General features: G+C 43.2%; 1 protein-coding gene across 1 annotated transcript; it reads left to right on the top strand.

Moving 5' to 3' along the window:
* The first annotated feature begins 1816 nt into the window (after positions 1-1816).
* TMEM175 (transmembrane protein 175) lies at positions 1817-18345 on the top strand. Its single transcript, XM_060237051.1, has 10 exons — positions 1817-2005; positions 4796-4834; positions 6097-6194; positions 9261-9312; positions 11763-11798; positions 13453-13536; positions 14611-14775; positions 15380-15458; positions 16405-16534; positions 17482-18345. Exons 1-10 carry the CDS (start codon positions 1850-1852, stop codon positions 18143-18145), a joined length of 1503 nt encoding a protein of 500 aa, XP_060093034.1. The 5' UTR covers positions 1817-1849; the 3' UTR covers positions 18146-18345.
* Positions 18346-19507: the final 1162 nt, after the last annotated feature.

Raw genomic sequence — 19507 nt, 5'->3', positions numbered from 1 at the left:
GTTAAATCACCATGCCTCCTTTCAACAGAAGGCATATCCGCTCCTATCTGGAAATTCTCTTAGTGTTAGTTTATGGATATCTGCTAGGACATGCTAGAGTGGTAAAATGTTGCAAATCGGCTTTTGTGTAAAAAAATATGGTTACCCTTATTGTACGTTTAAGCCACAAAGCAAAATAAAACAGAAGTCCAGTGGCACCTCAGTATCTAACATTTATTCCCCACCCCCCTATAATTTTCTGAATAAAAATGAGGAAAATGGTTTTCTTTCTTTACATTGCATCTGATGAAGTGAGCTCTAACTCATGAAAGCTCATACTGGAATAAATGCCGTATAAGTGATGTTAGTCTTTAAACGCCAGTTTTGTTTTGCTACAATAGACTAATATGACTACCCCTCTGGAATTGACATGAGTCACAGACTGCCTCTTACCTAGATTCTCTGTAGCCACTGAATTTCTTTCTCACTCATCTCCAAGGGTTTCCCTCTCCCCGAAAAACCTCTTCTCTGGCAGAATAGGCACTGTCATTCTGTGAAACCCAACAGCTCAGACACTCCATGTGGTAAAAATGTATCTGCACATTGGCTGAAACATCTTGATTGTGGTACTAACTGATTTAGAAGCACTGCTGGCTATCTGTTTCTTTCCAAGCTCAATTCAAAGTGTTAGTTTTTACCTTTGAAGCCTTTCATAACCTGGGATTCAGAAACCTGTATAAGTGCCAAGTATGCTCTTCAACAGGTAGTAAGAAAAATGTTTGCTATTGATGCCTTTAGAAAGGCCCACAATGTACAAAGTGTGTTCTGTTGACTTGATTAGTTAGCAGGCGGAGTTTTACAATGATGGCAATTTATGGCTGTAGCAATTTATGGGACTTTATTGTTTTATTGGCCCTTTGATGTAACTGACTTTGGCGGCCCCTTCCTAGGTTGGAAAGGGTAGATGTTTTAACATTTTTATATCAAATGCGGACTCTATGGCAGCGGATCCCAACCCCTGGGCCATGGACCTGTCCCAGTCTGTTAGCAACTGGGCCGTGAGTTGTATAATTATTTCATTATATATCACAATGTAGCAGTAATAATAATAAGACAATGACATTGGATTTATATCCTACTCTCCACTCTGAACAGAGCAGCTCACAATCTCCTTTACCTTTCTCCCCCACAACAGACACCCTGTGAGGTAGGTGGGGCTAAGAAAGCTCTCCGCAGAAGCTGCCCTTTCAAGGACAACTCTGCAAAAGCTATGGCTGACCCAAGGTCATTCCAGCAGCAGCAACTGGGAAATCAAACCCAGGTCTCCCAGATAAGAGTCTGCAGAATCAAACCCAGGACTCCCAAATAAGAGTCTTAACCACACCAAACTAATAAAGTGCACAATTATATCATCCCAAAACCATCTTCTCCCTGTCTTCCACAAAACCGGCCCCTGGTGTCAAAAAGGTTGGCATTGTACCCCACTGAGGTCCCTGTTCTCCTCAGGCTCCATCCCCAAATCTCCAGGAAGTTCCCAACCTGGATCTGGCAAGCAACCCTACTTTCCATTCTGGCGAAGAGCCCTGGAAACTCCTAAGCTTGCACACAGTTTTTGTGTCAGTTTTGTCTGGACTTTACACAAGGCATATTGCATTGCACAGCCTTTGTTTAGAATCCGGGGTCCGCTGCAGCTCCTTCCCTCTTGAGCCCAGCTGGTTTCCCAAAAGAGAAGCAGCCAGGCTGGCTCCCGCGAAGGCGGAGCTGGCTGGGTGAGGATTGCGCAGCCACTCTTTTTCCTCCTCCTCCTCCTCCTCCTCCACTTCTCCGGGTAGGCGCGGGGCGGCGTCTTTCTGCTCATGCCTGTCAGAAGATGGCCGAAGCCGGCGAGGCCGCGGCTGGCCCGTCGCCGCCGTCGCTGCTCCTTGGCCCCGGCAGAGCCCTGGGCGAGCTGGGCGGCGGCACTCAGGCCTCGCAGCGGCTCCTGGCCTATAGCGACGCGCTGCTTTCCATCATCGCCACCGTCATGGTGAGTGGGGTTGCCCCCTTCCTCGCTTGAGGGGCGGCACTCGGTCCCTGCAGCAGCGGCAGCAGGACAGACAGGCAGGCATTCAACTGGTTTTGCAACACCACAAGCCGGGGGGTGGGTGGGAAGCGTGACGTTTTGCGCGTAGCGCAGTTGGGTCGCCCCCCCCCCTCAAGTGAGGGGAAACTAGTAGGGATGCCAGCCTCCCTGGGGATCCCCCGGAATAACAGCTCATCTCCAGAGTACAGAGATATATGAACGTATGAAGCTACCTTATACTGAATCAGACCCTCGGTCCATCAAAGTCAGTATTGTCTACCCAGACAGGCAGTGGCTCTCCAGGGTTTCAAGCTTAGATTTTTCACGCCTGTTTGCCAGGACCCTTTTCAGTTGGAGATGCCAGGGAATGAACCTGGGACCTTCTGCTTACCAAGCAGATGCGTTCCACCACCGAGCCACTGTCCCTCCCAAATATTACTCATTAGAAAATTGATTATTCATTAGAAAATGAATGCTCTGGAGGGTGGACTCTGTGGCATTGTATTGTACCTCACTGAGGTCCGTATCTTCCTCAGGCGCCATCTCCAAATCGCCAGCCCAAGGAGTTTCCCAGCCTGCATCTGGCAACCTACCTTCCCCCCAACATCCCTTGTTGGTAGCCAGGGAGGACCTGGCAACTCTCGATCGTCTTTTTCTGTTATGCACTGCCAGGCTTCTGCCCCCTTTCGTAACCTTCCTGGACCAAGCAAGGGATGACTAGATCCCTTAACAAAAATGTCAGAAAGATATGCCACAGCAATAATTCCTTTCTGATAGGGATGCCAGCCTCCAGGTGAGACCTGGGGATTCCCTGGAATTACAATTGATACCCAGCTGACAGAGATCAGTTACCCTGGAGAAAATGGATGCTTTGGAGGGTGGACAGTGTGTACCCCTTGAGGTCCCTGTCCAAGGTCCTCCCCAGGCTCTATCCCCAAATCTCCAGGAAATTTTTAACTGTGATCTGGTTTCCTACCCTTGATTCCTGCCAGTGGGAGCAGGCAACCCTACTTTCTGGGCATATACAGAGTGCCTTTTCTATGCCAGTAAGTGCCTATAGCTGCAGTAAAACAGAAGGCCAGCAGTGCCTTAAGGGCTAATAATACTTGATTCCAGTTTGAATTTTAGTAAACTGTAGTCCCTTTTTTCAGATTGCACTGAAGTTTGCAGAACAGAAACAAACAGCAGTTTGGTGGCACTGGCAACATTCCAGCATAAACTTTCACGTGCTGGAATTTGCTTCTTCAGATGAAGGGCTCTAGACCATGAAAGCATGAACTAGAATAAAGCAATAATCTTTTTAGGTGCTGCTGGATTTCTGTTTATTTTTAATGCAACAGGCTTGACACCAGCAATCTTATCCTGGCCACTGAACTTGACGACTTTTAGGCTGAAAGATATAGCCCCAGACCTTCCCCTCTGAAGAAATTAATCATCATATGGCAGGATAAGAACATTAAGTTACCAGTTCCCCAGACTTGGTACCAGCCATAGCTTTGCTTCTTATGTCACTGCACATGATAGCATTGTTCTGTTCACCTTTATATTCATTAATCTTGGTGCTGCATTTACACTACCTAAAGCAAATTAGGATTCCTGCTTCATCCATAAATGTAATTTCCTTTACTCCTTTCAGTATCGCAGTATACACAGCCTTTGACTGTAGCTTTGTTTTTAAACTCTTTGGCAGGGTGTTTTTTTCTGGGGGGATGTAGTGGAATGGAGTTCCAGAACCTCAGTGGAAACAAAATTCTAAAAAAAAATGTTTAAAAGTTAATGAGGGGGACATATGTGTCCCTTCATTTCCCTCTTGAGAGTTCTGGCACCTTTTTTTCCAGGAAAAAAAGCCCTGCAATTTGGGACATAGGTGTGTTACTTTTGCATACAATACACTGCCAAAACACTGTGCTTTTTCAATCTGTTTCGTATCCCAGCCTTGTAGTGCGACATGTGTGGAGATTATGGCATTGCATCCGTGTAACAGTCCTGGAAAGTAGATTAGGCTGCAAGATGATAACTGACCTTAGTTCGGCAAGTTAGGTCATCCAGTGAATGGGTACTTGAACCTTATTGGTTCAAATCTAGCATTTTATTCGTGAAACGGTATTCTGGTTCTATTCATAGCGGCAATTATTAATACTAAAGAAGACATTGAAAGTTTTGAAAACAATTTGCTGCCACTCTTCAGCTGGTTATAAATTAGGGCAGGGTGGCTAAAGCATATTAAAAATAGCATTATGGATTTGTGTATGCATCCTTAAAAACCTTTCAGATGTCTTTTGCTTGCCTGAAACCGCCTTTTTCTTCTTCCCACTGTTGTGGTTGATCTTCACTGTTTTAGGTTAATGCGCTTTGCTGTTGGGTCTTTGCTGTTGGGGGTTTATTTAACTATGTTCAGAGTTTTGGATAGACAGCGGAGAATGCGAAAGTCAACATAAGCGTGGGCTGGGGGATGGATTGGGCAGCTGGTAGGTGGGAAACTAGCCGTACTAGAAATGTAGGTTGTTACAGCACCGTTTTGAAGATCTCTAGGATGGTAATTTCAAGGAGGTAAAAGCTGAAGGTTAATTTTTGTGCTAGGTTCTTAAAACCCAGTTGCTTCAATTAAATATTTTCTGAAGTACCTCTGTGTCTTTGCACTTTTTTTCCTATTGCCTTGCATACAGAAACACAGCTATTTCCCCCCAAAACCTAAGTCTCCTATGCAAAAGAAACAGTGTGTATCATTTTAGTTGTATGACTCTTCTCTTGCAGATTTTGCCAGTGGCTCATACAAAAATCCATCCTGATCAGGTACTGTGCATTTTATGTTGTTTATGTACTCAGTTTAATAACGTGTACACTGAAATTGCAATATGTTGTTCCAGTACTTGCAGTGACGGGCATGTCATAGCACTAACAATTACAAGTCCAGTTTTTTACTAACTCAGCTGACTCATGACAGCCCTGGACTACCAGGCTTGCAAGGTGAGAGATGAGCAGAGGTGGTTTGCTCTTGCCTTCCTCTGCACACCAACCCAACTATTTGTGGTCTCTTACCCAAGTATTAACCATGGCCAGCCCTGCTTAGTTTCCAAGCTCTGATGATATCAGGTTAGGCTGGGCTATCAGGCTGCTTAGTTCAAGTTTAAGATCAGTTTATTGTTAAGCTAAGGATGACTTAAGCCAACAATCCACAAGACACAATACTTCCCTGGCCTTATTTCCCGCCACACACACATTTCTGCCCCTCCTCTTCTCTTGGAAAGTGGCCTCAGGACATGCTTTCACCATGTATTTGGGAGAGGTAGGCATCAGGTTATTTAGCCTGCTGACTGGCCCTCACTGGCTGAACTGATTGGCATCACATTGTATTTCCTCTTCTTCTGAAGACACTGTTCATCACTACTTTGTTCATCACAAAAGATACAACTGGAAATTAACAGGTAGCATCATGTGTTCATTGCCCCACGCACTGCAGAATGAATTCCAAACTATAGCACATGTTCATTTCCCCACACACTGCAGACTTCCAAGCTATTAGATAAGATCCCTGGAGCAGTTTGGTAACAGAAAAAACTAGACCATCATATTTATGGCTTAAACGGCCTCAAGATGACTTCATGTTTTGGAAATGGAATATACGTTTTGGAAAGTTCCCCAGAAGATGTACCATTTGTACATTCGGTGATGCACAGCAGAGAGGTGGGATTAAGTGAAGAATTCAACATTTTGCCGAGGTTGTTCTAGTGTTTTACCTACAGCCCTGAAGATGAAGGCTGTGGTTCAGATATAAGGCTTGAACACAAAGGAGTTCCATAGTGTTTTAAAGACTACTAAGTTTATTTTTACATATCTTTTGTGGGAGCTTTGTGAATTAGCCTAGTTTATATGTTTGGGGAAAGCTGAGGGATGAATTTATTGATGGAGGATATATTTAGTATGAAAGTTTCCCATTTATGCAAGTGGTTTTGCAGGGTATGTTTGCTTTGTGCTGAAAAGGAGTTGAACAATGTGATGTTTCAGTTGTGATAAATGATGTGCATTTATTTGACAATGGCTGTTCTTTGTTTCAGGAACTCAATGAAAGTGTTCAGCAGCTGCTAGCCACCAAAATTGCTGTTTATCTGATGACATTTTTAATAGTAACAGTGGCCTGGGCAGCTCATGTCAGGTATGCAATTAGAAAAGCACAAGCAAGGGATCCACAAGGACTTGCAGGGAGCATTTCATTTTCCCCTCCCCCACTATTTCCTCTTTCCCTTCCCCCTTAGGATCTCCCCTTTTTCTGTTTCCTTCTCTCATTCTCACCAATCAGCTGACCTACCTTTAGCTGTCCCGTTGTCTTCAGCTTTCCCTCCTTCCCTCACCCTGGCAGCCTCTGCTTGAGAGAATTATGGCTCAATTGCATGGCGTGGGCTACTAGTTCCGGCCCAGCAGCACAGTGGGGAACCTGCAATGACTTGCAAGGGCACTTCATTTTTCACTGTATCCCCTTCCCCACACCATTTCCACTTTCCCTCCTCCTGGCTATTCCCATATCCTTACTTTTTCCTGCTTCCTTCCTTCCTAACCACTAACCAGCAGGGGTCGTTTTGTAGAGCTCATCCAGGGATTGTTATGCAGCTGCACCTACTATTCAATGGACAAGGTGGGAAGGAAGAGGGGAACTGTCAGAAAGGTTCAAGAGCTGCACTCCTTTGAGCTCCTGCTGAATTCAGGACCTGCTAACCAGCATTTTATCTACATCTGCATCCAGGGCTTTTTTTGTAGCAAGAATTTATTTGCATATTAGGCCACACACACCCCAATGTAGCCAATCCTCCAAGAGCTTAGAGGGCTCTTAGTACAGGGCTTACTATAAGCTCCAGGAGGATTGGCTACATCAGGGGTGTGTGACCTAATAGAGAAAGGAGTTCCTGATACAAAAAAGTCCTGCTTGAATCATAAAATGGTTTGCAAGTCAAACACAAATGATTATGAGAATTGCAGGATTAGACCAAAGGTCCTTGTAGTTCAAGATTCTATTTCCCACAGAGGCCAGCAAGATGTCTTGGGGGAGTCCACAGGCAGTGCATCTAAGCAGCATTATTGTTTATAACCAAAGAAGTACTCTTCAATGTTATGTTGCCCCTCATCCTGAAGGTACTATTTAGACATCCTAGCTAGAACTAGGGGTAAGCCTGTCCTCGGGGTCTAATCCCCTTTTCATAGCTCTCTGAGCTGGTGGCCATAATGTCATCTTGTGGCAGTGAATTCACTGTGTGGAGAAGTCCTTCTTTCTGTTTGTCCTGAATCTATCTCTCTTACACATTTTTTCTCCTGCCCTCTCTCCAAGGAACTCAGGATAGCATACATGGCTCTCTCATTCTCCTTGTTATCGTCATACCAACCCTGTGAGGTAGAGTAGGCTGAGAGAGAATGATTGGTTCACACATTGAGTTTTATGGTAGAGAAGGGGTTTGAATCTGGGTTTTCTAAGTGCGATGCTTTCCTCACTGCCCCATCTGCTGCCAATCCAATTTCTTCTTGATTCCTAACCTGTGAAGAGTTTTACCAGCTCATGGCCCAGCCTGAATGGAGTGTCAGTCATCAAAAACTGCAGCGGAATTGCACTGTGGCTAGGCCAGTCTGTCCTGGCAGATGGACTAGGAAATTGTTCATTAAGCTGACACTGTAATGGGAAGTGTGTCGCCCGTCATTGCCACGCTTACAAAGCATCACTGCAGTTCTCTGCAGCAGCAAGCACAGCTGAATAGACAAGCCAATTTTAAATGGATTTGTGGTTTGCCTATTCAGCCATGTGAGTGGCTGAAATGACATCTTCAAAGGCACCTCCAGCTGTGTGCGTGATTCTCTTGTTTTCCCCTTGTGTGCATAAAGCTTTGTGAGATTGCAGCCTAGCCTAGCCTGTTGGGCCCAGTCTTCATAGGGCCACAGCGCCTCCTGGTTCTCCTTCCTCTCCTGCCTCTGTTTCCTCAGCTTGGTGTAGCGGTTAGAAGAACCGGGTTTGATTCCTCCTTCCTACCCATGAAGCCAGCTACCTTGGGCCAGTCACAAGTTCTCTCAGAGCTGTTATCTCAAGAGCAGTTCTTGAAAGAGCTCTCTCAGCCCTGCCTACCTCACAGGGCATCTGTTGTGGGAAAAGGAAGGGAAGAAGATTGTAAACCACTCTGAGATTCCAAGTGAAGGGCAAGGTATAACTCCAACTCCTCATCTTCTTCTCTTCCTTCTCCTCCCTACCAGCTTGCCATCCTCTGTCTCTCACCTTTCTTCCCTCAACATCTTTTTTTTTTAAATCCCTGGGCTCTAGCCACACTCAGCTCCAACTCTCTGTGCTTTAAGCAGTGCTCCTCTCTGAGCCCCTGCTTTGCCTTCCCCCAGCAGGGTTTACTCAGGGCTACCCAGAGCCACTTGCTGTCAACCTTCCCGCCAGCCAAAACCTCTACTAGATAAACATCTACCCCTGCCAGTGTGCTTGGTGGCTGATTTGCATGGAGTAGAGTCTTCTGGAAGTGGTGCACCACCACTACTGCTGGGGCTGTCATACCACCACTGCCATCCTGGTGCCCCAGCCTGTCTTAGAGCAGCTGCTGCCTTCAGCTAGGCAGGCCAGGCCTCTTCTGGCCTTCCCTGCCACCTCTTGGTCTCACCTACATTGTCCCAGCAATGGGTCAAGTGATAGTTTGCCAGAGGGGATATTGGCAGGGATCTTTGGAAGGCCAGCGAGTGGATTTGTCAGCATGTAAGGGTGATATTGGCCTGTGTCTCCTGGCTCTCAGCAGTGGCATTTTGGAAAAGGGAGCTTCTGAATGTCAGTGGCTATTTGCAGGACTTTTTTTTTTTTAGCAGGAACTCCTTTGCATATTAGGACACATGCCCCTGATTTAGCCAGTCTTCCTAGAGCTTACAGGGCTCTTCTCACAGGGCCTACTGTAACCTCTTGGAGAATTGGCTACATCAGGAGTGTGTGGCCTAATACGCAAAGGAGTTCCTGCTACAAAAAAAAATCCCTGGTTATTTGCATATCCTGTTGCACTTCCATGGCACTGCATAAAAAGATGAATGAATCTTCTAAGAGCAGATGAATGTGCTGAGAGCAGAACTAGACTCTGTATAGCCATTTGAACGCTATGGGTCTTAAAGCCTTCACTTTTGGAAGGCATGTCTGTCAGTTAATATTTCTGCGTTTCCTTCATCACAGAGGAATATCAATGGCTTTCTCTTTTTCTCTTTGCAGACTTTTCCAGGTGATTGAACTCATTGATGATGTTCTTGCGCTTCTAAATTTGGTGAGTCTTAACCTGTGACTGTTGTTAAAATATTTTTTTTATTATTTTTTAAGGAGATTTCTATGTCACTGCTTCAGAGTCCACTTGAAGCAGATTATAATCAAAATAATAACATATCAGTAGGAAACCGCAGCTAAAACAAACCCAGGGACATAAACGTCAAAAAGCTACCCATAAAATGAGACTCAGGCCAGAAGCAGAACATTTGAAAAACTGGAAAGGCCCCTAATTAAAAGCCTAAGTAAAAAGATATGTTTTTGGCCTGGTGCCTAAAAGACGGTAAAGTGGGCACCAAGCAGGCATCAAGGGGAGAATGTGTTCCAAGGTGAGGTGCCACCCTGTTTCTCCTCACTATCCTCCTTGTCTTTGAAGACATTGACATAGAGAGCAAGTCTTGATAGGCAGGTCTTAATTGGCTCACTGGATTATATAAGAGGAGATTGTCCTTTAGGTATCCCAGACCCAAACTATTAAATAACATTAAACTAGTGGTTTAACTAAATGTCACAAAAAGTTCCCAGATTCAAATATCACCATTAATCCTTTTACTAATAATTTTGGATGCTCAGCTGTTTTTCAACGATAGCGCTCAAAACATTGGAACAGAATTTTTAAGCATGTAATTATTTACAAACCATCTTACTGTAGATTTCCACAGTGCTGCTACTCTTCTGTTGTGGTCTCAGTCACCAAACGTTTGCTGTTGGATGGGGAGTATGTTAGTTTGTGTTCCATCATTTATTCATCTTAAAATGTAAATGATACAAACAAATGCAAATTAAGAAATTGAATGCCGTAACTGATCCAGTGCTCAGCACATACGAAAGCTCAGTCTTGCAGATAGTTTTCCTTTTCACCATAATGAACTGAAAAGGAGGCTGCACAAGAACACTACTCTTGCAAAACTGGCATTCATTTTAGTGAGGCTTGAATATGAGTGCTTTTCACTGAATTAGACTGTAGCTGTTGTAGTCTAATGCCAGTAATGGGAAAATGGTCTGAGGATACAATCCTGTACATGAGTAACCAGAAGACCAATTGACATAAACAGCATTTAAGAAAGAGTCCTTCTGCTTAGGACTGTGAACAACTGCAGTAGCTTTTCTCTAGACTGGCTTTTTATGAGAAGAAACGCCCAGGAATGCAGTTCCAGCTGGCTTAGTGTCAGAAGTGTATGGCCTAATATGCAAATGAGTTCCTGCTGGGCTTTTTCTACAAAAAAGCCCTGTGGACTGCCATTGTGATTCAGTGCTATTCTGCTTGGATCTGGGAAGGGTCTGAACTAGCCAAGAGAGTCTTCATCACCTGCAAAGAAAGATCCAAATGTTTGTCTGTAGCAGTAGAAAAGAGTAAGAGTCCAGTAGCACCTTAAAAACTAACAAAATTTGTGGTAGGGTAGGAGCTTTTGTGAGTCACTGCTGAAGAAGAGAGCAGTCACTCATGAAAGCTCATACCCTATTACAGATGTTGTTAAGAACATAAGAACATAAGAGAAGCCATGTTAGATCAGGCCAATGGCCCATCCAGTCCAACATTCTGTGTCACACAGCGGCCAAATATATATATATATATATATATACATACACACACACACTGTGGCTAATAGCCACTGATGGACCTCTGCTCCATATTTTTATCTAACCCCTTCTTGAAGGTGGCTATGCTTGTGGACGCCACCACCTCCTGTGGCAGTGAATTCCACATGTTAATCACCCTTTGAGTGAAGAAGTACTTCCTTTTATCCGTTTTAACCTGTCTGCTCAGCAATTTCATCGAATGCCCACGAGTTCTTGTATTGTGAGAAAGGGAGAAAAGTACTTCTTTTGTTAGTCTTTAAGGGGCTACTGGTCTCTTACTCTTTTCATCATTTGCTACAGTATAGTTTCTTTGAGATTCCTTCTTACATGGGGCCAGTTTTGGCACCACAAATACAAGATTTGAAGGTCCAGAATAGTGCCCATGGGCACCATGGCACCTCCCAGTACTTCTCTTGGTGCCTGTCAAGCTTTTCCAGAAGCGTTTGGATTCTTGTAAAGCATGGCTGCCCTCATTCAAATGGAAGGATTTATTGCAGCATCAAAGCAAGGAGGGAGGTGTTGCATTTCACTCTGCCTCCTGTGTCAGCCATTTTGGTATTTGGCTTCAGCTCCTGGGGCAGCCATTTTGGAGTTCTGTTCACTACACCCTCTCAAAATTCCAAAGATGCCACATAGTCAGAGAGTTTAGTCAGTCTGTGGACAGACAGACAGTCAGACAGAGACCCAGCTCTGAATCCCAGTTCTACCATGGAAGCTTGCTAACCTACCTCACAAGGTTTCTATGAGTATGAAATTGAGGAAAAGAGAATAATGTATGCTACTGGGGAGAAAAATGGTATAAATGAAGTACATAAATAAATAATATATAGTAATATGCCTGAGGAGTGCTGAATCCCTTTTTCCTTCTCCTAGGCCTGCATGATGCTGATTACCTTTTTGCCATACACGGTAAGCAAGGATTCTGCTTTTTTATCACAGGTTTCTCCCAGTGCTGCCCACATGGCAGGCATTTTTCTATAGTTGTCATCCCACTCCATTACTGGAAGGTTGTTTTTTTAAAAAAAAAATGGTAACTGAATATCATTGTGTTGATACAGTGTTATAACGATATACGTAAAAGGTCCTTTGAATTCCCAGCTTTCATTTAAAAAAAATTCTCTAGCCTCTTTTGTTGTGGAGATATAACAGGAAAGATACATATCACCAATAAAAGGGGATAGAGACTTACTTTTAAAAAAATAAAAGCTGGAAATTCAGACATGTTATCATATTATTATTATTATTTTCAGTATAATGATATTCCTTGACCGTGTTGTTGTTTGAGGGTTTCAACTGTAAAAGTGCTGCTGGTGTGGGGAGGGGGAACTGAGGCAGGGAAACTGTGAGGAACCCCCGATATGTGGAAGCCCCCCTGCCACTGTGCTGTATTAGCAGTTGCAGCAGCAACAGGAAACAACAAAGTCCTGTTTCTGTATGGAAAACACCAAAGTTTCAGCACGGCAGCATAATTCAAAGGCGTTGTGGATTAGGTCCTAAACTGTACAAATCAGGGATTGTTATTATCAAAAGTCTTTTATTTGCGGGGGGGGGGGAGGATTTTAACTATTGCAACTTGATTAAATAGTTTAACTTTAATTAAATTATTTTAGCCACTTGCGTTTGCTTTACAAAGTCATCAGCTATGTCTTGTTCAAGCTTGACATAGTGCTCATATTTCATTATATACCATTGGCTCCAGACCGCATCTTTAAAAAGTTTTGGACCAGGAAAGGAAGGTACACAACTGAATCATGATTCAAAACACGTGTATCATACCAGGGCAGCAGGCTATTTAAAAAGAGGCCTTTCAACTACATCGCTGCCTGCATCAATTATAAAACAATTTCAACTTGGTCCAATTTAAATAAATAACTGTCTTATTATTGTAATGCCTGGAGCCATTGTGTAACAACATTGTTTGACCATTAAAGAAGGCCAGTTGGCTGAAACACATTTGGTCAGGGTCACAAATGGTCTGTTTGAGACAACTGTATATTTTATTCTGATTTGAGGCTACTGTTTTTGGCCTACATTTGATTTTATCTAATTTGTAATAAGTGTGTGTGTGTGTGTTTGGTAATATTTATGTCTTAAATTAAGCTATTGGGACCTTATATTCTAATTTTGTTAATCTTTTGGTTCTTAATTGGCATTGTGCTCTGCCAGACAATATAAGGATGTTTTTGTAAATTTTCAAATGGTATTGTACTAATGACTTGTAATAGCTTTTCAGCATAAAAGGCTGTTTCATAAAACAGATTACTAATTCCTTTGGTCTCTTGCAGAATGCTGTACTCAGGCATTTGCTTTGCTTATTAAAGGATCATAAGACATTCAACATTTGTTAGAAATACATTTTCTCTTCAAGTTAATGTAATATACTTCAGATTTCAGAGCATTTACTGTCTGTTTCAGACAGTGTTACTGTTACTGGAAAGTTTAGATTATTTCTTGGTAACTGAAAACAAAGGGGGGGTGGGATACAAAGTATAACTTTTTAAAATGCAAAGTGCAAATCAGTGGCTTATGAAGACTGTAACTGGACTTATCCTTTCCCTTGCAGTTTTCCTTAATGGCCTCCTTTCCAGATGTTCCATTTGGCATTTTCCTGTTTAGTAGCTGTGCTGTTATAATCGGCTTTGTCCAGGTAGAGTTGTTTTTCACTTCAGAATTTAATTGTTTATTTCATTTACACACCACCTTTCTTCCCTGTGAGGGGAACCAAAATGCCATCTGTGTCATTCTCCTCTCAGTGGTGAGAAAAAGGGGGTATAAACAAACTCTGTTTTTGAATGTATAATTTGTAGTCTTTTAGGTTTCATCATGTGCTGTAGTTCAATACATACCAATTAAACTTTGGAATCTGTTTTTTCCAGCTGGCATGGCCATTACCTTTTGGGATTATAAGAACCCCAAAAAGATAGAACACACACAGTTAGAAGACCTAATTAACATGGGTTATGGTTTTAATCACTGTACCTGCAGTTCTGTTATGACTACAGTTGTATAGTGGGAGGGGGAGAGTACGCAATCCTGATCTTTTAGTTGTGTCTGAGAATCTCAAATCTGATATCTCTCAGTCATGTCTGATACTGATTCCTCACTAGCAGTTGATTGTGGAATGGAAGAAAATTCCATCTCCTAGGCTGCTCTCCTTTCATTTTCCTGTTAATTTGAAGAAGTTGGTTGAAATACAGAAGATTGTTACATTCAGCAACTCCTGTGAGTAAAGTGATTCACTTTGCCCCAGTGAGATCACAAAAATGATCCCCAGGTTTCTGCTTTTCCTGGCTCAGGCAGCTTCCAGATCTCCAAAAAAACAAGAGCAGGAAGCCACGAGGGAAATTGTAGGGAGCCATGGATCAAAATGTACCTGCAAAGCAACTGGTAAGGCATTGATCACTTGAGCCAGGGAGAGCAGAAGCCTGGAGACGGAGCAACTGCTAGTGAGGAATCGATATGAAAAATTCAAATCTAATATCTGCCCAGACACAGATGCAGCTTAATGATCCCTGCATCCTCATGGAAAAATAGCAGTGGAAATGACTTTTGGCACATATAGTTCAGTGCTTTACAGGTCTGCTTCTCCATGTTTGCTGCAGCAGGCTCCAGCTTATCTACATTTTATAATTGCCTCCTGGATGGAGCAGGGAGGATGTACTGTTTCGTTGGGATAACCTGTACTGTACTGTACTGATACATTCTTGTTTTCGCTCTGCAGGCAGTCATTGTCATGTATGGATTCCACCACCCATATCTACTTAATCACCAGATCCAAGTGTCTGAAAACCAAGCATTTTATAAGTATCATATTTTGAAGATTATAGTACAAGGACCAACGCTTAGCTTTTGTGCTGCCATCTTCTCATTCTTCTTCATCCCAATGGTGAGTTATATTGGAATCAGGGCTATTTTTTTGTGGCAGGAACTCCTCTGCATATACGCCAACACCCCTCTTATGTTGCCAATTAGCCATGAGCTTACAGGGCTCTTATTACAAGGCCTACTGTAAGCTCTTGGAGGATTGGCTACATCGGGGGGGGGGGGGGGCGTGGCCTGATATGCAAAGGAGTTCCTGCTACAAGAAAAGCCCTGATTGGGATTCCCAAACTGTGTGCAACTAAAGGGGCTGGCACTTACCTTGAAACACTAAGTCACCCTGCTGAATCTTTCCTCAAGAAAGCCAGTCTCTACTGATCCACATATAATACCTATTGACTTCATCTACTTATCTATGTATTGTTGTCCTTTCCCTCCTCCAAGGGCTGTTCCAAGGGGATATTTAATTATCTTTATTTCATGCTGGAACACAGTCCTTTCTCCGACAGCCACTTTTGTTGAATGAATCAGTGGGTCTTAGTTTGCTGGACTTCTTAGTTTTTATGACAGAGTATATCATTAACAGAACATAATATTAATCCTGTTATATACTATGAACAGAATGTCACAAAGCTCTTACTGTGCATTAATGTGCTTGTATTTCCTTGCAGTCTTATGTGTTCCTGGGTCTCATTATATTCTACCCACATATCCGGCACCTAACCAAATGGTTTACAAGAAAGACCACTGGTGAGTATGAGGACGATATGCGGGAGACATACATCTCCCTTCCAACAGTTTTGTACAGAAGTAACCAGTTGTACTTCAAAGCTTGAAATGGAATGCAAATCCAGAGTAAATGAGTAGTTCTTTTCCCTCCTTTCATGCTGGCATAAGGACTTGTCCAAGCTTCTGGGTTCAGGAGCAGTGGAGGGTGGGGGAGTCAGCTCCAAGTCTGGATGCCATACCTCATACTGTGGCCACAGGGAGATTAGTAACACCTTGGCCCCTGTTGATCACTACTCACGCCTCTCCCTCTCTCTGTTCCTCTCTTTTGGCAGTGAGCTCTTCCTCCCCAGTATGTTGGCGTCCCTTCCATTAAATCCCTGTCCATCCAGCTACTGCCCCCTCCCTTCACCAACACCTGAACTTTATTAGTGCTTATTAAGATTTTCAGCCCGAAAGGCAGTTCTGAAGCAACAGTGACTGGCCTTGAAAGGACATTATTGGAGCGGTTGTTCTAATCCTCTCTGACAGATCCAGGAAACCAGACAGGGCTCCCTTGCAGTTGGAAGGTGCAGCAATTGATGCAGCAGCTTGCTGGTTGTGGGCGGGGATGGGATTTGGGTCTAGTCCAGGATGTGAGCAAAGGCATGACATCCAGACAGGGCCCTGACTTAACTGTGTCTCCTAAAAATAAAGTGGGCAGCTGCCCACTCCGGATTCAGGAGCCAAAAGGCACAAAACCCCCCACAGAGAATGCACTTGCATGAGCAGTTGCTGATTTTAACCCATTTGCAGGAGGGCACCTTCAGAAGGTTTTGCTCTGGTGAGCGAAGCTGTCGCAGCGGAGATCCAGAGTGTACAAACCAAAAGATCTGCAAATAGACTAAAATGGTGTTTTCCTCCTTTTAAACTTCCAGAGCAGTTTTCTTGCCTGTGCAGGTTTGTTTAACTATACTGTTGTGGCTTGCAGGTCAGGAAGAGGAACTGCCTTCGGAGTTGTTTACTTTTTATCTCAATGAACCTCTGAGCAAGGAAAGAGTAGAAGCCTTCACAGATGGAGTCTATGCTATTGTAGCAACCCTGTTAATTCTGGATATCTGGTAAGTCTTCAGCAGGCTCGAGAAACTTAAATCTGCTGTTGCTCTTAACTGTTCCTTCATATGGGGAAAATATTGCTTTTGTGTGTGTTTTAATATCTAGAAATCAGTTTCTTCCCTCTGAAGCATGGATGAGAACTGTACTAGTCTATCCCTGTGGGGAATCTCTTTGCCTAGTGCACTCAAAAGTTATTTCCACCTTTGCTTCATGTTTGTCATTCATAGCCAGGACCATGTATAGTACCTGCTAAGCAATTTTAAATTCTGTGTCCAGAATTATCTAACATACGAGGCAGCCCTAAGCAGTGCTACCCTTCTGAGCCTTTTGACTTCCGCGGCTGTAGATGGGTATAACTAGGGCTTTTTTGGTAGCGGGAACTCATTTGCATATTACCCTCCTTGATGTAGTCAATCTTCCAAGAGCGTACAGGCTCTTCTTACAGGGCCTATTGTAAGCTTTTGGAAGATTAGCTAATATGCAAAGGAGTTCCTGCTACAAAAAAAGCCCTGGGTGTAACTTCATTTAGGACTGAACTTAGCCTCCAATGCATTGCGCACAAGGAGAAGGCCAGAGGCCATAATAGTATAGCATGTAATGTCATTTTTTGCCTACTTTCACTTTTCTGATAGAGTTTTGCAGAGCACACTGTGTCCTGATATTTTGGTTGGTTGAAAAAGAATGGTATTACCTAGCTTTCGGTTTTAGGGTTGTTGTTTTTGGCACATAAATATAAATTGCAAGAGTTATACGCCCTTCTGAGTCCGTTGACATCAAAAGGCTTAGACGGCTATGCCTGTTTAGAACTGCACTGTATACTGCTGGAGGCAGAATTTTAAAATTGCTTAGCGTATATTTATAAAAATTAAAGTGTAATGTAAAAATTCAAAGTGATAAAGATCTAGCTTGATGCCTGTCTATGCAATGTAATGCTATTCTCACCCCCCAACAGTGAAGATAATGTACCTGATCCTAAAGAAGTTCGAGATAAATATCACGGACATCTCATCAACGCTTTGAGCAAATACGGTCCAAATTTCCTTGCCTACTTCGGCTCGTTCGTAACCATTGGGCTTCTCTGGTTCGTCCACCATTCGCTGTTCCTTCACGTGACGAAGGCAACTCGTCTGATGGGCCTCCTTAATAACCTCTCCTTGGCTTTCATCGGAGGGCTCCCTCTTGCTTACCAGCTGACCAGTAAGTTCGCCATGAAGTCCCACAATGAAATAGAAGCCATCCAGGTCAGCTGCGCTACCATTTTTTTTGGCAGCATCTTCCAGTTTGGTATATGGACTGCCGCTCTGTTCTACGAAAGAGAGACGTTGCACCCTTACGCTAGGTATGGCGGGAAAGAACATGCCTTTATGTTTGCCAAGCTTGCTCTCTATCCTTGTGTCAGCCTGTTTGCCTTCTTCCTTACTTGTGTCCTCAGTGAATTGAGTGCCACCATCTTTCATCTCATGCAGATAATCACCCCATTTGCCTTCCTTGTGTTGCGTATCTTTGTCAGAATAGCACTGATGACAATCAGGTACATCATGTCCCTGTCCAGGGCACGGGAGAACATATTAGAAGAAGAGGAAGCATGTTTGTCTCCTCCTGAAACGTTGTCCTAGGGTTTTGGTTGTACTTTTACTGTGACAACTGTGGAACTGATATGCCTTGAACATGTCTGACTTTCTGGGTCCAAGCCACGACTGGATATATTCAGCTTGTAAGTTAGGTTGCTTTCTTCAAGCAACAAAAATGCTTCCGGCGTAATGGCCGCCAGTGCAAACTCCCAGAATCTGAAAGTCATTGCACTGTTGGTTTCTCTCAGTCTCCTCTTGTAGTTGGGTGTGATCAACTGCAGCTCAGTGGTGAGCATTTTCAGTTGCTTTTGTGTTTTTGGAGAACCCTCCCTGAACACGTCAAAAAGGCCTTCATGTTGATGGCTTTCAGAAGATGCTGAGCTTTTTAGGAGGGCATTCGAGGCCTCACAGTGGGGCAGCAACGCGGCAGAATGTGTTATGAATTCTTTGGCTGACATCTGCTGTGAGTTTTAATTTTTAATTCTGTATTTTTAACACACCAAATGCCCCATTATCTATCAGATTTAACTATTCCAAGTCATTGCAGGGCATTTACGTTGGCTAGACTAAATGTGTGTTCCCTACAGTGTTTTACAGGGGAGATATCATCAAGTCCCTTTATGTGAGACTCTGTTCCTGTGAAGCAAAAATTCCTGACTCAATTCAGCATATATTGCCTGATTGTTCCATATATCATAGTCTCCATAAAGGTCTATTTTGCAAGCTTTCCTTCTCCCTAGATCTGTCTATTCTGCCACCCTGTCATTATTTACTGAATGATACTGAGTGGGAGGTTCAGGAGGCTATGGCAAAATTTTTGACTGGCATTCTTAAATTTAAATCTATGTCTGAATGCATTTGTAATCTTGGTTTCTTTTTGATTTTATCTCCAATGTTTACATTTTTATATTCTGTGTATTCTCATTTGCAACTGTTATGCCATTAAAGATTTGGTATTTCTTTTACATACCTTGGGTCCCAGATTTCTGAGATAAAGGTAGACATACTATTTTAAATGCATACCTGAGCTCCTCTGCCCATACTTTGCCTACAGATTAGCATGGGGGTCTGTGGATGAATTTAACAAGATTTTATCAGTTCAACAGTCTAAATTGTATGGATTATAGGAATGAATATGGAAGAAGAGGAAGTCTGAGAGAGTATTATGGTTTTACCTCTCTGTGAGGGAGTTCAATAATGTCAACTAGTAGTAAAAGCAATGAACTTAAATGCAGAAACTCATGGGTTCAGTATGACAAGAAATGTATCAGACAGAAAAATGGGTACAAAGTGTAGGATGCATTAATATCTACAGATGTACCCCTCCCCTAGCCCCCCAGGAAGTCACTTTGTATTGTAAGGGTCTGTCTGGCACTCAAAGCTAAGACTAAAAATCCAGCTAGCAGA

Source organism: Heteronotia binoei, chromosome 4, assembly GCF_032191835.1.
Source record: "Heteronotia binoei isolate CCM8104 ecotype False Entrance Well chromosome 4, APGP_CSIRO_Hbin_v1, whole genome shotgun sequence".
Lineage (NCBI taxonomy): Eukaryota > Metazoa > Chordata > Lepidosauria > Squamata > Gekkonidae > Heteronotia > Heteronotia binoei.
The sequence above is the reverse complement of the archived record's forward strand: the minus strand, read 5'-3'. Positions and strand labels throughout refer to the sequence as shown.

Excerpts from the sequence above, each read along its gene's own strand:
- TMEM175 (XM_060237051.1), top strand. The coding sequence starts at position 1,850 with ATGGCCGAAGCCGGCGAGGCCGCGGCTGGCCCGTCGCCGCCGTCGCTG. Across the intron at positions 2,006-4,795 it reads CCATCATCGCCACCGTCATG|ATTTTGCCAGTGGCTCATAC; the intron begins GTGAGTGGGGTT and ends CTTCTCTTGCAG. Across the intron at positions 16,535-17,481 it reads CTGTTAATTCTGGATATCTG|TGAAGATAATGTACCTGATC; the intron begins GTAAGTCTTCAG and ends ACCCCCCAACAG.